The 12764-nt window shown below is 37.3% G+C and overlaps 1 protein-coding gene across 3 annotated transcripts in view; it reads right to left on the bottom strand.

The window, feature by feature from the left end:
- lrba (LPS-responsive vesicle trafficking, beach and anchor containing) overlaps window positions 1–12764 on the bottom strand; it is an 856602-nt gene that overhangs the window by 181349 nt on the left and 662489 nt on the right. For all 3 annotated transcript variants that reach the window (XM_048526975.2, XM_048526966.2, XM_048526981.1), the window contains one exon: window positions 6421–6573. In XM_048526975.2, coding sequence (XP_048382932.1) covers window positions 6421–6573 — 153 coding nt within the window. The remainder of the gene's footprint in view (window positions 1–6420; window positions 6574–12764) is intronic.

The raw sequence follows: 12764 nt of genomic DNA on the forward strand, positions 1-12764 counted from the left end.
GATATCCAATTAGTCAAAAATGTCTTTGATGCTGCTTTTACATCACACGCTTATTTTCATATTCAGATGCACATCCAAAAAGTATCACAGACAAAAGGAAGAAAACAGGCCAAGAGTAGACCTTCCTCTGTGGGTGCACTTTAGCCACAGGCTTAAAAGATTGGAAGGGCTTGGCCAGCTGAATATTAGGCTGCTGCTGTAATTCATGGAGAATATTTTACCCGCCTCTTCCATCTTCGGTGCACCACACAAACACTCTGGTACATTGGGTATTTGCGACAGGTATTTATACCAAATAATTTCTGCTACCTAGGTGAGTCTGCGTCAGAGGTTTTCAACTAATAGACAAAGCAGAAGGTAGAGGAATATCTGTGAATGTCACTATGTTGTTAATTTGGGAACAATGATGTCTGAATAGCATAGGTTCAGGTCTAAATACATCACATGGTAAAGTTGCAGGAAATCCCTGAGAACACAGCAGTAATAGTGGAGATTTTAGTTTTTTTCTTTGTTCATTCAGGGGATGAGGTAATCACTGGCTAGAACATTAGTGAACCAGATGGGTTTTTCTGACAATTGGCAATGGATTCATGGTCATCATTAAACTCTTAATTCCAGATATTTATTGAATTCAAATTCCACCACCTGCCATAGAGGAATTCAAACCCAGATCCCCAGAACATTATCTGGGTCTCTGGATTAACAGTCCGGCAATAGCACCAGTAGACCATTGCCTCCCCTGATATAATGAGTTTCTATCACCTTTTCCTTTTTTTTACTGAACCTAGGAAACATTGATTTCTAAGGATCAAAGAGAAAAAGAAGCCCTTTAGGATTATTTTTATATACTAAAAGCCCTACAAAACAAGGTATATTTGATAGGGGTATACAAACATGTATGACAGGAGCAGAAGTAGGCCATTCAGTCCCAAGAGCTTGCTCTATCAGTTAATAAAATCATGGTTGATTTATTATGTTTCAAATTCATAATCCCCTCTAACCTGAATAACTTTTGACTTCCTTGCAAGCATTTGCATTAAAATTATCTAATGACCCTGCCTCCAATGCCTTCTGATACAGAAGAGTTCCAAAGTCACACAACCCTCAGAGAAAAAAATTCTCATCTTATCCAACAAAAACCTTCCAACTTTAAAACAGTGCCCTCTAGTTCTGAACTGGCCTAGAAAAGCAAATATCCTCTGTAAGCCCACTTTGTCAAGACAGTTCAAGATCTTATACACCATAATTCAGACCCCCTTACTTTACAAAAATCCTCAGGAAATGAACTCAGCCTGTCTAACTAATCTTCATAATGCAACCAACTCAATCCGGGTATCAATCCCATAAACTTCCTCTGAACCATCTCAATGCATTTACATCCTTACTTATATCAGGTAATCAAATTGCACAATATTCAAGATGTGATCTCACTAGTGGATATTAAAATTGAAACCTAATTGAAACATAGACACAATAGGAAGATAGATTAGAAATGTAATATTCCTTTTACTTAAAATTGTTCTATGATGTAAAATTGTTTTCTATCTTATTAGCAGTTCTCTGTTTTTATTAGTATGGTAATTATTCCTGATTTGGTAATATCAGTGTGAATACAAAAGAATGCAAATTATAAACATTTATTGTATCAGTAAGTATCAACTTTCTTCACTGCAGCTGGTCAATAGTTATTAAAGAAAGACTTTGTAGGTATTTTGAGGGCTTTAAATAGGTTTGGAGTGCACATTCATCGGCATTATGGAATGGCAACTTCATCAGGAAGTGACAAACTATGGGTTAATTCCTGATAATACCTCAGTCATATACTAATTTACATTGGGAACCAAAGGAATTTATCAAATGGATCTGAGTTGCTCCCTACAGGAAGTGAAGAATGAAGATTTAAAATAAAATGGACACATTGACTGACTGTCCATACAATCTATTTTGTTCAAAAAGGACACAATGTATCTGGAAATACAAATTCACCCCATTCACATGTGCCTGTGCATGTGTATGGCGGCGGGGGGGGGGGGGGGGGGGGGGTGAGGAGGAGAGAGAGAGAGAGAGAGAGAGAGAGATGCAGACAGAGAGAGAGAGCTTCTGAGAGAGCGCATGTGTGAGAGAGGGAGAGGGGGGTGGGGGTAGAGCTATGAAGAACATGTGTGGGAGAGAAAGAATGTGTGTGTGCATGTGTGAAAGATAAATGTGTGTGTGAGAGAGCGACAGAGTGAGTGTGTGTCTGTGAGTGTGTGTATGTATGTGTGGGGGGGGAGCAGACAGAGAGAGGGAGAGAGAGAGCGAGAGATTGTTGCTCTTGAGAGACACTTGAGTTTTATAAATCCCTACTTTACAAATAAAATCAGTCTGACTAAACCAAAACACAAAGAGAGTCTAAACAAGGCCTCACACCTAATATGCATTGTCTGACTTAAAATGTCACCTCCTCTTTACACTTATAAAACCTTTAGTTCTCTCAAGAGACTAACTTCAAAGAAACTCAGGGATTTACTTATACATATTAACCAATTAGAACCTTCTAACTGATTAAGGATTTAACAGCATAATAGCTTTCTTTAGTGCATCCTCATCAGTATTGTGACCCTTTTGATCATTTTCTTACAAATTCTGTATCTGATACTCATTCTTCAGGTGTTAGTGAGAGAGATAGTACGACTTCGAAAGCTTGTGTTCAAATGAACCTGTTGGATAATGACCTGGTGTCATGTGATTTCTGACCTTGTCCATCCCAGTCCAACACCAGCACCTCTACACACACAAGGAGTGAAAGAGTTTTCCTTTGTGCAAAGAAGAGCGATAAAAAGAGCATGCATGAGTATAGAACCCGCATACTAATGTGTAGGGGACAGACTGAATGAATCTGCTGTCTGAGCTGTGGCCTAGTTAGAAATATTCTCACCAGGATTCTGGGTTCTAGAGCAGAACTGAACATCTGGCCATCATGCTTCTCCTTCCATTCAGCGTGATTTACACTACCACAACTCTCATCATTTACATAATGGAATCATAGAATCTCTACAGTGTAGGAACAGGCCATTTGGACCAACAAGTTCACACTGACTCTACGAAGAACATCCTACCCAGACACCACCCCCCGCTCTAACCCCGTACCTGTGATAATGTCACACTTAAAAACATTCAACCCCAATGGTAACCAAATAAAAGCTCCAAAATATTCAGTTGCCCCTACACCTTCATATGACAGCTTACAATAAATTATATCACCTGACACTTTTGGACCTATGGCAGAGCAATCTAATGTGTGCCAGATGGTATTTCTTCATTTTGGTCTATGCTTAAACACTCTCTCAAGTTTGGCTCATAAAATCAAAACTGTTAATGTCCGATTATGTAAGAAATTAAAAATCATGTCCATATTCACTAATTCAGATTTGTAGCTTAACAAAAAAGATTGATCACTAAACTTTATTACAACAAAACTCATAGCTAATTTTATTGTTGCAAATAGGTTGGTTTCTTTTTACAAAAAAAAATCTACTTTTATTTTTTCTTTTTCTTCTTAATCTTTCATGGGATGTGGGTGTTGCTGGCAAGTTCAGCATTTATTGCCTTTCGTCTTAAGCTAGTCACTTGCTACACCATTTCAGAGGGCATTTAAGAGTCAACTTTACTTCCATGGATATGAAATCAGATGTAGATGAGACCAGGTAAGTACAGCAGATTTCCTTTCCTAAAAGACAGTTGTGAATTAGACAAATTTTCATAATAATCAATGATAGTCACCATGGCTGCCATTCAAGAGGCTGGCTTTGTACTCCAGATGTATTATTTGTCACAGCTGGATTAGTATCCATGCTCTGAAAAACATTAGCCTGGGCCTTTGGATTACTAGTCCACTGACATTTCCACTATGTCATGATTTCCCTATGGAGGGGAAAGAGTGTGAAAATAAACTAAATTTATTTCCAAGATAATAAAATGTGAGGCTGGATGAACACAGCAGGCCAAGCAGCATCTCAGGAGCACAAAAGCTGACGTTTCGGGCCTAGAGGTCCCATTATCTCTAAATTTATTTCCACATTACTTACCCATTCTTAATTATTTTAGTTTAAAGTATTTCTTTTAGTGAAAATTAAATTATGAGGTACCTAAAAATTACGCAGTTACTTAGCTAAGTGAAGCAATATTTTCCTGTCATTTAAATAGTTGCAACTCTTCTACACCCGCCCCCCAACCCCCCCCCCCGCCCCCGCCAAAGCAAGGACTTATTTTATTTTCCTCAAAAGATTAACAGTATTTTTTTTAACATGTTCACTTCATCCATGGGAAATTAGAAACTAATTTATTTCTATATACAGATTGACGGCATGAAAAGACTACTACATGTCATTCATTATGACTGAAATTAAATCTAACAAATTAAATACATTAACTTAACGCACCCACATTAAAAAAAAGCTAGGGAAGAAAGCCAAGTAAACAACAAAAAAATAGTATTTTACAATATTTGTGAGATAAATTTTTTTTTAACGCCTCAAAAATCTTCCTGGTTTAAACTTGGAGGCATAGTGGTAATGTCACTGGACTGATAATTCAAAGGCCTGGCATGCTCGGAGGACAAGTGACAATGAAACAATCAATGATAGTCACAAAAATCTACTTAATTCATTCATATCCTTTAGGGACAGATATTTACTATCATTATTTGATCTAGTTTATGTGGGACTCCAGATACAGTGAAGCTTAAATTTATTCTTAAATGCCCTCAAAGGGCAATTAGGGATGGAAAACAAATGCGGGTTTGCCAATGATACCCACATCCCATGAAAAAATAATGTTTAAAAAATTATTTCTGACTGTGTATTTGTTGCTGAATCAAGTTTAAGGATTAGGATAATGAATGAGATCAGCCACGCTATATGAGGTAGAAGGGATGAATCTAATGATATACAGATCCTCTCCAAACTAAGTATTTAGGACAACACATCCATATGTACCTGTTTTCTTCAGCATCTACCCTGCACAACAGGTATCTCAACTGGGGAGGTAGTTGAACATTTTGTGCAGGGTATTGGTTTGGATCCCAGCATAAGGATCAAACGGTATCACAACTCCACACTGTAACAGAACCAACCCCCATGATTTGTTCTTTCTTGAAATGGCCAATTAGTAGCCAGAGGACCGGTTTACCTTCCAATTAAGGACTGAGCACAGGTTTTTGAAGCTGGAAAGTCAATAGGTTGTTCTCCAGCTTAGAAGATAAGTTCAGGTAAAAGAGAGGGGGGTGTAACAATTTTAGGGCACGTCTATATATTTGAAAACTTTTATATTAGCAAATAGCCTCAGTACAAACAGGCCAGTCTTGTGTATTGGACAATTTCACACAGTTTATGACCACAGCTGACATCAGGTAGGCAGTAAGGGCCTCAAAGCCTGGCTTGAATGCTAGGCCGTTGGTGGTACAAGGTGTTTGACTGGTTTCAGATGGTCTAATCCCCAAAATCTCTAGTGGCATGAAAACCATCCAGAACTCCCCAGCTGGCCCTTGACAACAGGCCATTCAGTATTTTCAGACATAAAAGGAACTGCTGATGCTGGAGAATCCAAGATAACGAAGTGTAGAGCTGGAGAGATGATTTCTGATGAAGGGTTTAGGCCCGAAATGTCAGCTTTTCTGCTCCTAAGATGCTGCTTGGCCTGCTGTGTTAATCCAGCTCTACACTCTATTAAGTATTTTCATTTGGCTTTCTACCACATGCAAAGAGATAACTCAAAGGCCTTTAATCCACTCTCTCATAAAGTTGACCCAAAAGGAAGTTGCCAACAGACTGGCATGCAAACAGATTGGCAATGTGGAAATTTACTCCAGCTCTCCTCTGTTCAACCATTTGTGGTTGAAAAGTCTGTCCTTTATTTTTCATCCCAAATCCCCAGACAAACTACGTAAAATAGAACACAGGCAATAAAATATGATGTTATGAGTACAAATTCCCAAGATTTTACATTCATTCAGCCAACTCCACAAGAACAACAAGGTAGCTCAATAAGCATGATAATGCTTCCTGGTGGTTTAAATACTGGAATCACACCTAAGATGGGTTATGTACACCAATTAATTGGAATTTTCAATATGTAAAATATGTAAATTAAAGAACAATTAATTGCCTTCATCAGGATATCCAGCCACAAGAAGCTCTCATATATTTTACTTTGTTTGCAGCTGGATAATAGCACCAACTGACCCATACAAGAATAAACTGCTCTTCTTTTAAGCTAAATCTCAACTTTTCCTTTGAGTGTTTATCTCCATAGCTGATAGATGAAATTCATAATAACCATTATATACAACAATTTTTGTAAATTTTTGTTAATTCATATGGCAAACCAGCTTCTATCAACAAAGATCATCTGCAGGATAGACATTAAAAACAAATCTCTTACCAGTCTGTTTATGCGAACAAACTCTTCTGGGGTTTTGGCCCAGAGTGGAAGCTCTACATCAGACACTACAGTTCCATCATCCATCACGCCCAAATTATAATTGTTGGAATTGACAAACATCTCAGGGAGATAATAAAATTCAGGAATCAGTTCCTGTTTAAGAAATAAATGAATAAACATGTTACTAAAACATAAGCTTAACAGTTAGAGTCTCCGTCATCATAATCAAACCAATCATTAAAAAAAAGGCACGTGAAGTTAAGTAATGCACCAACTATTCTATTAAGATGATATTTTAACTTGCTAGGTACAATCAAGATTGTTAGCCGACATAAATTTGTTTTGAAACACTAAAGAAATTTATATACTACTGTTATTGTAAGATTGTAACCTCAGTTCAATAGATCTCAACTGCCTAAAAAACATTCTTTGAAAGTATCTGTAATATCAGAGCTGTTCAACAGCAATACATTTATAACAATTCCAACAATGAACAGAGTTCACAGAAATGTGCTGTGGAAAAAGTGAACAGCTTGATATATTGCACTTAGATTTTTAGGAAGCATTTGATGAAGTGACACATTAAAGGTTATTGTGGAAGATTAAAGAACATGATGTAGGGGCTAGCATATTGGCAGGGTTAGCAATTGGCTGGATAACAGGAACTGGAGAGTAGATAGAAGTACGTATTTTTCAAGTTGGCAAGATACAACAAATGGTGTTCCACGTGGCTCAGCCATTTACATTTACACAAATGACTTGGATGAAGGGATGGGTGTACGGTTGCCAAACGTGCTAATGGCACAAACCCAGGCACTAAACATATGAAGGACATAATGCAGCTACAAACACACGTAGAAAGATAGAGTGGGTAAAGAAATGGCAAACAGAGTAAAATACAGGAAAACGTAAAATTTCCACTTGAGCAAGGAGAATAAAAAAAACAAAGAACTGTGGATGCTGGAAATCTGAAACAACATCAGAAATTGGAGAAACTCAATAGGTCTGGCAGGATCTGTAGACAGAAAGCAGACAATGTTTCAGATCTGGTGACACTTCCTTCAGAACGGGGAGTGTTGCTGAACAAAGAGATCTAGGAGTGCAGGTGCACAGCTCTTTGAAAGTGGAGTTGTAGTTAGAAAGGATGGTGGAGAAGGCGTTTGGCAAGCTTGCCTTCATTAGGCAATGCACTGAGTATAGGAGTTGGATGTCATGTCACGGCTGTACTGTACATTGGTGAGGCCACTTTTAGAATACTGCATTCAATTCTGGTCTCTCTGCTATGGGAAGGATGTTGTGAAACTTGAAAAGGGTTCAGAAAAGATTTACAAAGATGTTGCTGGGATTGCAGGGTTGGAGTTGTCGGGAGAGGCTGAATAAGCTGGAGCTTTCATCCATGGAAGGTGGAAGGCTGAGCGGTGATCTTAAATCATGAGGAGCATGAATAGAGTGAATAGCCAAGGTCTTTACCGCAGGGTAGAGGTGTCCAAAACTAGAGCGAATAGGTTTAATGTGAGAGGGGAAAGATTTAAAAAGGGACTGAGGGGTAACTTTTTCACACACAGGGTAATGCATGTGTGGTACGAGCTGCCAGAGGTGGTGGTGGAAACAGGTACAATTACAACATTTAAAAGGCATGTGGATGGGTACATCCAGGAGTAGGCAGGGTTTAGAGGGCCAAATGCTGACAAATAGGACTAGATTGGTTTAGGATATCTGGTCGGCACAGACGAGTTGGACCAAAGGATCTGTTTCCATGCTATATGACTCGATGACTCATTTTATCTAAATGGTGAGAGACTCAAGAATTCTGGGATGGAGTGGGGTCTGGGTGTCCTAACCTATGAATAACAAAATGTTAGTACGCAGGTAAGCAAGTAATTAGGAAAGCTAATAGAATATTCTCATTTAGCACGAGGGGAACTGAAAACAAAAGGAAGAAAATTATATTACAGTTATACGGGGCACAATTATGACTACATCTAGAATATTTTAAAAAGGGTGTAATCAGAAGCAATTCAGTGAAAATTTACCAGAATACCACCTGGCATGAGTGGTTTGCCTGGAATGAGAGGAAAGGTTGGACAGGCTAGGCTTTTTCTGCTGGAGTTTAGAAGATTAAGATGTGACTCGACTGAAACATCTCCTGAGGAATCTTGGCAGAGTAGATGTTTCTTGTGGGAGAATCTAGAAATAGGGATCACTATTTAAATAGAGATAGAGGTAAACATTTTTCTTTCAGAGGACCATGAATGTTTGAAGCAACTCTTTCTGAAAAGGTGGTGAAAGCAAACTCCTTGAATACTTTTAAAGCAGAGGGGGACGCAATTAATCCAGGGATCCAGGTTTAAATCCTGTCACGGCAGATAGTGAAGTCTGAATTCAATACAAATCTGGAATTGAGAGTCTAATGACGATCATGAATCTATTGTTGACTGTTGGAAAAACCCATCTGGTTAATTAATTTCCTTCATTAGAGAAGGAAACTGACATCCTTACTTGGTCCAGCCAAAATGTGACTCCAGACCATAGTAATGCGGTTGACTCTTAACTGCCCTCTGTACAATTAAGGATGGGTGCTAAATGCTGGCCTAGCTAGTGATGCCCTCATCCAATGAATGAATTTAAAAAAAGACAGATTCTTGTTAAGTAAATGCATGTAAAACTCAGTGTAGGTGAGGATGTAGATTTGTGGTTACAATCTTATCAGCCAACATGTAATTGAATGGCACAGGATGCTCAGGGGGCTGAATGGCCTCCTCCTGCTTCTTTTGTGGATGTTTACATAAATTGGTAATAAGAAATTAACTAACCATTGCTTATTAGAATGAAAAAGACTTGCAGCATCTTTCAAGTGCTTAGGATTTCTTAAAGCATTTTGTGCAAGCAGCAAATTAGATAAATGACCAACTAATCCACGTCGGTCAAATGATAAATGTTTGCGGAAAAATTCCATAATACTGAAAATACTATTTAATCTCTTACATCACCATGGTTTATGATCTCTTTTGAAAGATTGCACATCCAACAATACAGCAATCATTACAGTCAATACAGATAGAAGCACTTGAGCTCATTACTTTCTGAACCCAAGCTGAAAGTGTCATCACTAAGCAAGGTGATAATTAAAAATAAATAAAGAAAACCCTTGTTGATGTAAGCACGTTCTACTGCTTTCGAATTTGAAATAATGATCCAAAAATGGATTTATACTACAGACAAGTTTTTGTTTCCAGTTTAAGTTTAAGGACAAAGAGAAAACGTACTGCACTTGGATCGAATGATCCATCCCTTCAAATATGTGGGATTTTGGAGGTAAAGGATAAAAATAGAATTCATGTTTTATACGCAGTACTCAAAGGGTTCTAAATCAAAGTGGGAGAACTTAAAGATACTCTGGTGATACAGCTGCTATCTCTAATAAGGCCATTTTGTCAGTAGTCATCAAATTACTAAGAAGAACACAACATCTTTTCATAGTTATGGACCTGCATCATATTTTTATGACATGTCATATTTATAGAAAGATTGAACTGCTTGGTATCATATTTCAACTGAGTTAAACCATTAACTTGTCTCCTCTCTGCAGTTTCCAATAATATTTTATTTCAGGTCCAATCATTGAATGCTACAAGATGATTCCTCTTTGCATGAGCTAAAACGTGCACATATGAGCATCTGTTATTGAATAAATATGGATGTTGTATGGAGAGAGAGTAATTTTGACTCTTGGCGGAAATGAAAATCAACAGAGATGTTTAAAGCTTTTCAAGTGTATATTGTGAATTTACAACTAAGTCAAAAATTACTTTCAGAATTGATTCCTCTTTTCTCTCCTTTTATCTCCCAGGTCAAAGACCTTCACCTTTACAGTTCTCAATTAAGTTGTGGTAACTGCATATTCATTAATTGCAACATTATTATTATAGGTTAAAACAAATAGGCTGTAAGCGATTTTGTCACTGTCAAACAATATAGGGATAATACACGTATTTGAAAATCATGGCAAGTTCTTGATGTAAAATTTGTCTGACTCTTAACAAGCACAAACCACAAGTCTTTTAACAAGCAGAAAAATACAGGGCAGTCTGATGGCTATTATGTGCAATGGCCCTGTGCAGCCATGTCAAAAGCAAGTGGCTCTGATCTAAATCCCTTGCTGTTATGGGTCAGTGGACCAGTAGTTCTTGGGCACCCCTTAGGGCCACTTGCAACAGCAGCAGTCTTCCAAGCAACTGACAGCAACAGAACAGGTCATCAGATGCTCAGCAAGGTCAGATTGGAGCAGTCAGTGCAGAGACAGCAAGGATCAAGAAAGGAATTAAGTTATTATCGTTTCTATCACCAAGTATGTCATTGTATACAGAATTGCAGATCATTCCAAAGAAATTTCACATTTAACCTAACATGATGAAAAGGCAAGTCCTTTGGTTTATCTAATGTCAGTAGGAGTATTATCAAATGAAAACACAACTACCATTTTACCACCATAAAAGACAACACTGCAACTTTTTAAAGCAATATAATTGGTACAAAATGAGTATGCTGTGCACATATTGTCTCAGGTTAATTCTCTCACTTTAAGGAGAGCAAGTACAAGATCACATTTTATTAAATTATATGTAAAATCAAGATATATAATTGTTGTCATATTTTTACAACATAGGCTAATAAATTCACAAATTTAACTTAACTGAATCTTATTTTTATAGTTGGGCTTCCACTGAAACTATTCATGAAACATATTTTGTGATAATTTGTACATTGAAAAAACAGCCACATTCTAATAATCTGAATTTCTTTGGCACCTTTCATGACCACCCAAGATCCACAACTGATACACAGCCAATGAAAATTCTTTTGAAGTACACACTTCTACCATGTTGGGAACATCACTGGATAATTTGTGCACTGCAAAGTTCCACAATGAGCTCTGGCTTATGGCTAAATATATTGAATTTGTTTTATTTCTTGCCTAAAATTTTAAAATAATTAAAATAAAATTTAATCTCAAGTGTCTGAAATTGAATTATGGAAATAGTAAAATGCACTCACAAACATTAATGGACATGATTGTAAAATTTTTCAGTGTTTAAATGAAAAGATAAGTGCATCAATTTCTATCCATCTAAATACATGCTGTTGAAACAAAATAATAATTAACCAAAGACAATTCACAACTTTTTGCAGTGACTCTACAGTAGAACAAGAAATAAAGAAGACATTTTGACTAATAAATGTCTGACACTGCTCAACCATGTTACCTACAGTCTCATTTTAAAAATTACAGCATGATCTAAAAGATATTTGGACAATAAACATCTCAATTGCTGGTGTTTCAGAACATTTTTTTAAACTTTCGTAAAGTTTAATTACCCACTCCCTGCAAGTCTCTCCTCACACTACAATCAATCCCCCAAAGTTTTTCTGTTTACTAGCACTCCCATTTTTATGAAGGATTCATGCAAAGTGGTGACTCTCTGCAGAGTGACCTTATGAAGTGGTAGAGTCAGTGCATTCTGCTCAATTTATACTCTGTTCACTATCACAGATTAAAACGTAAACCACAGGATTAACACGTATTAACTAACACAAGTTTATCACTGCACTAACTGGAAATTTCCCTCGCGACCTGACAGTTACAAATTTCACATATTTAAGAACTGGATTGAAGAATCATTGTACGGTGAGATTTACCACCTACTTTATTTCCCACCTACTTTAACAGATATTAAAATTATCTCCAAAATATGTAATAGAAATTGGGGCAAGCAGTTTTAAATTAACTATGTTTTTACATGACAAAGACCTGGAGTTTAGAACTACAATGTTTTGTTTCATACACTTAATGCACAATTTTATTCTAGGATCAGAGGCAGGCATGGGGCTCTGAGGTGAGGAAGTTTATTTGACGTTTACAGTGCAAAGTCCAGAAAAATCTAACTCTTGGGCCTCAGTAAGATGGAGCACATCTAAGTCCAGTTATACTTGTGGTAATGGTGGGCAGATGGCTATAAATCAGGACTTGACAGCAGGTTGCCAAGTGCTCAGTTCACTCTTTAGTGAAAGGTTATACCAAGTTTTAATTGATACATTGCTAATTGCTTAGGATTTTTGAGATTTTAGGATTGCTTTTTGCTTTTACAGAAACTTTCATCACATTAGCATTGACTTTGTGCACATTGGGGATGTAAGTAGGTATCATTTATTGGACTAGATGAAATTCCGACACTGCTTAAAGAATTAATTTTGGAAGAAATCAAGCTACTCTTCGTGCCATGGGCACCCGCATGGGCCCCAGTTATGCCTGCCTCTTTGTAGGTTACATTATAAGAGATAATAAT

The sequence above is a fragment of the Stegostoma tigrinum genome, chromosome 1 (assembly GCF_030684315.1).
Source record: "Stegostoma tigrinum isolate sSteTig4 chromosome 1, sSteTig4.hap1, whole genome shotgun sequence".
Lineage (NCBI taxonomy): Eukaryota > Metazoa > Chordata > Chondrichthyes > Orectolobiformes > Stegostomatidae > Stegostoma > Stegostoma tigrinum.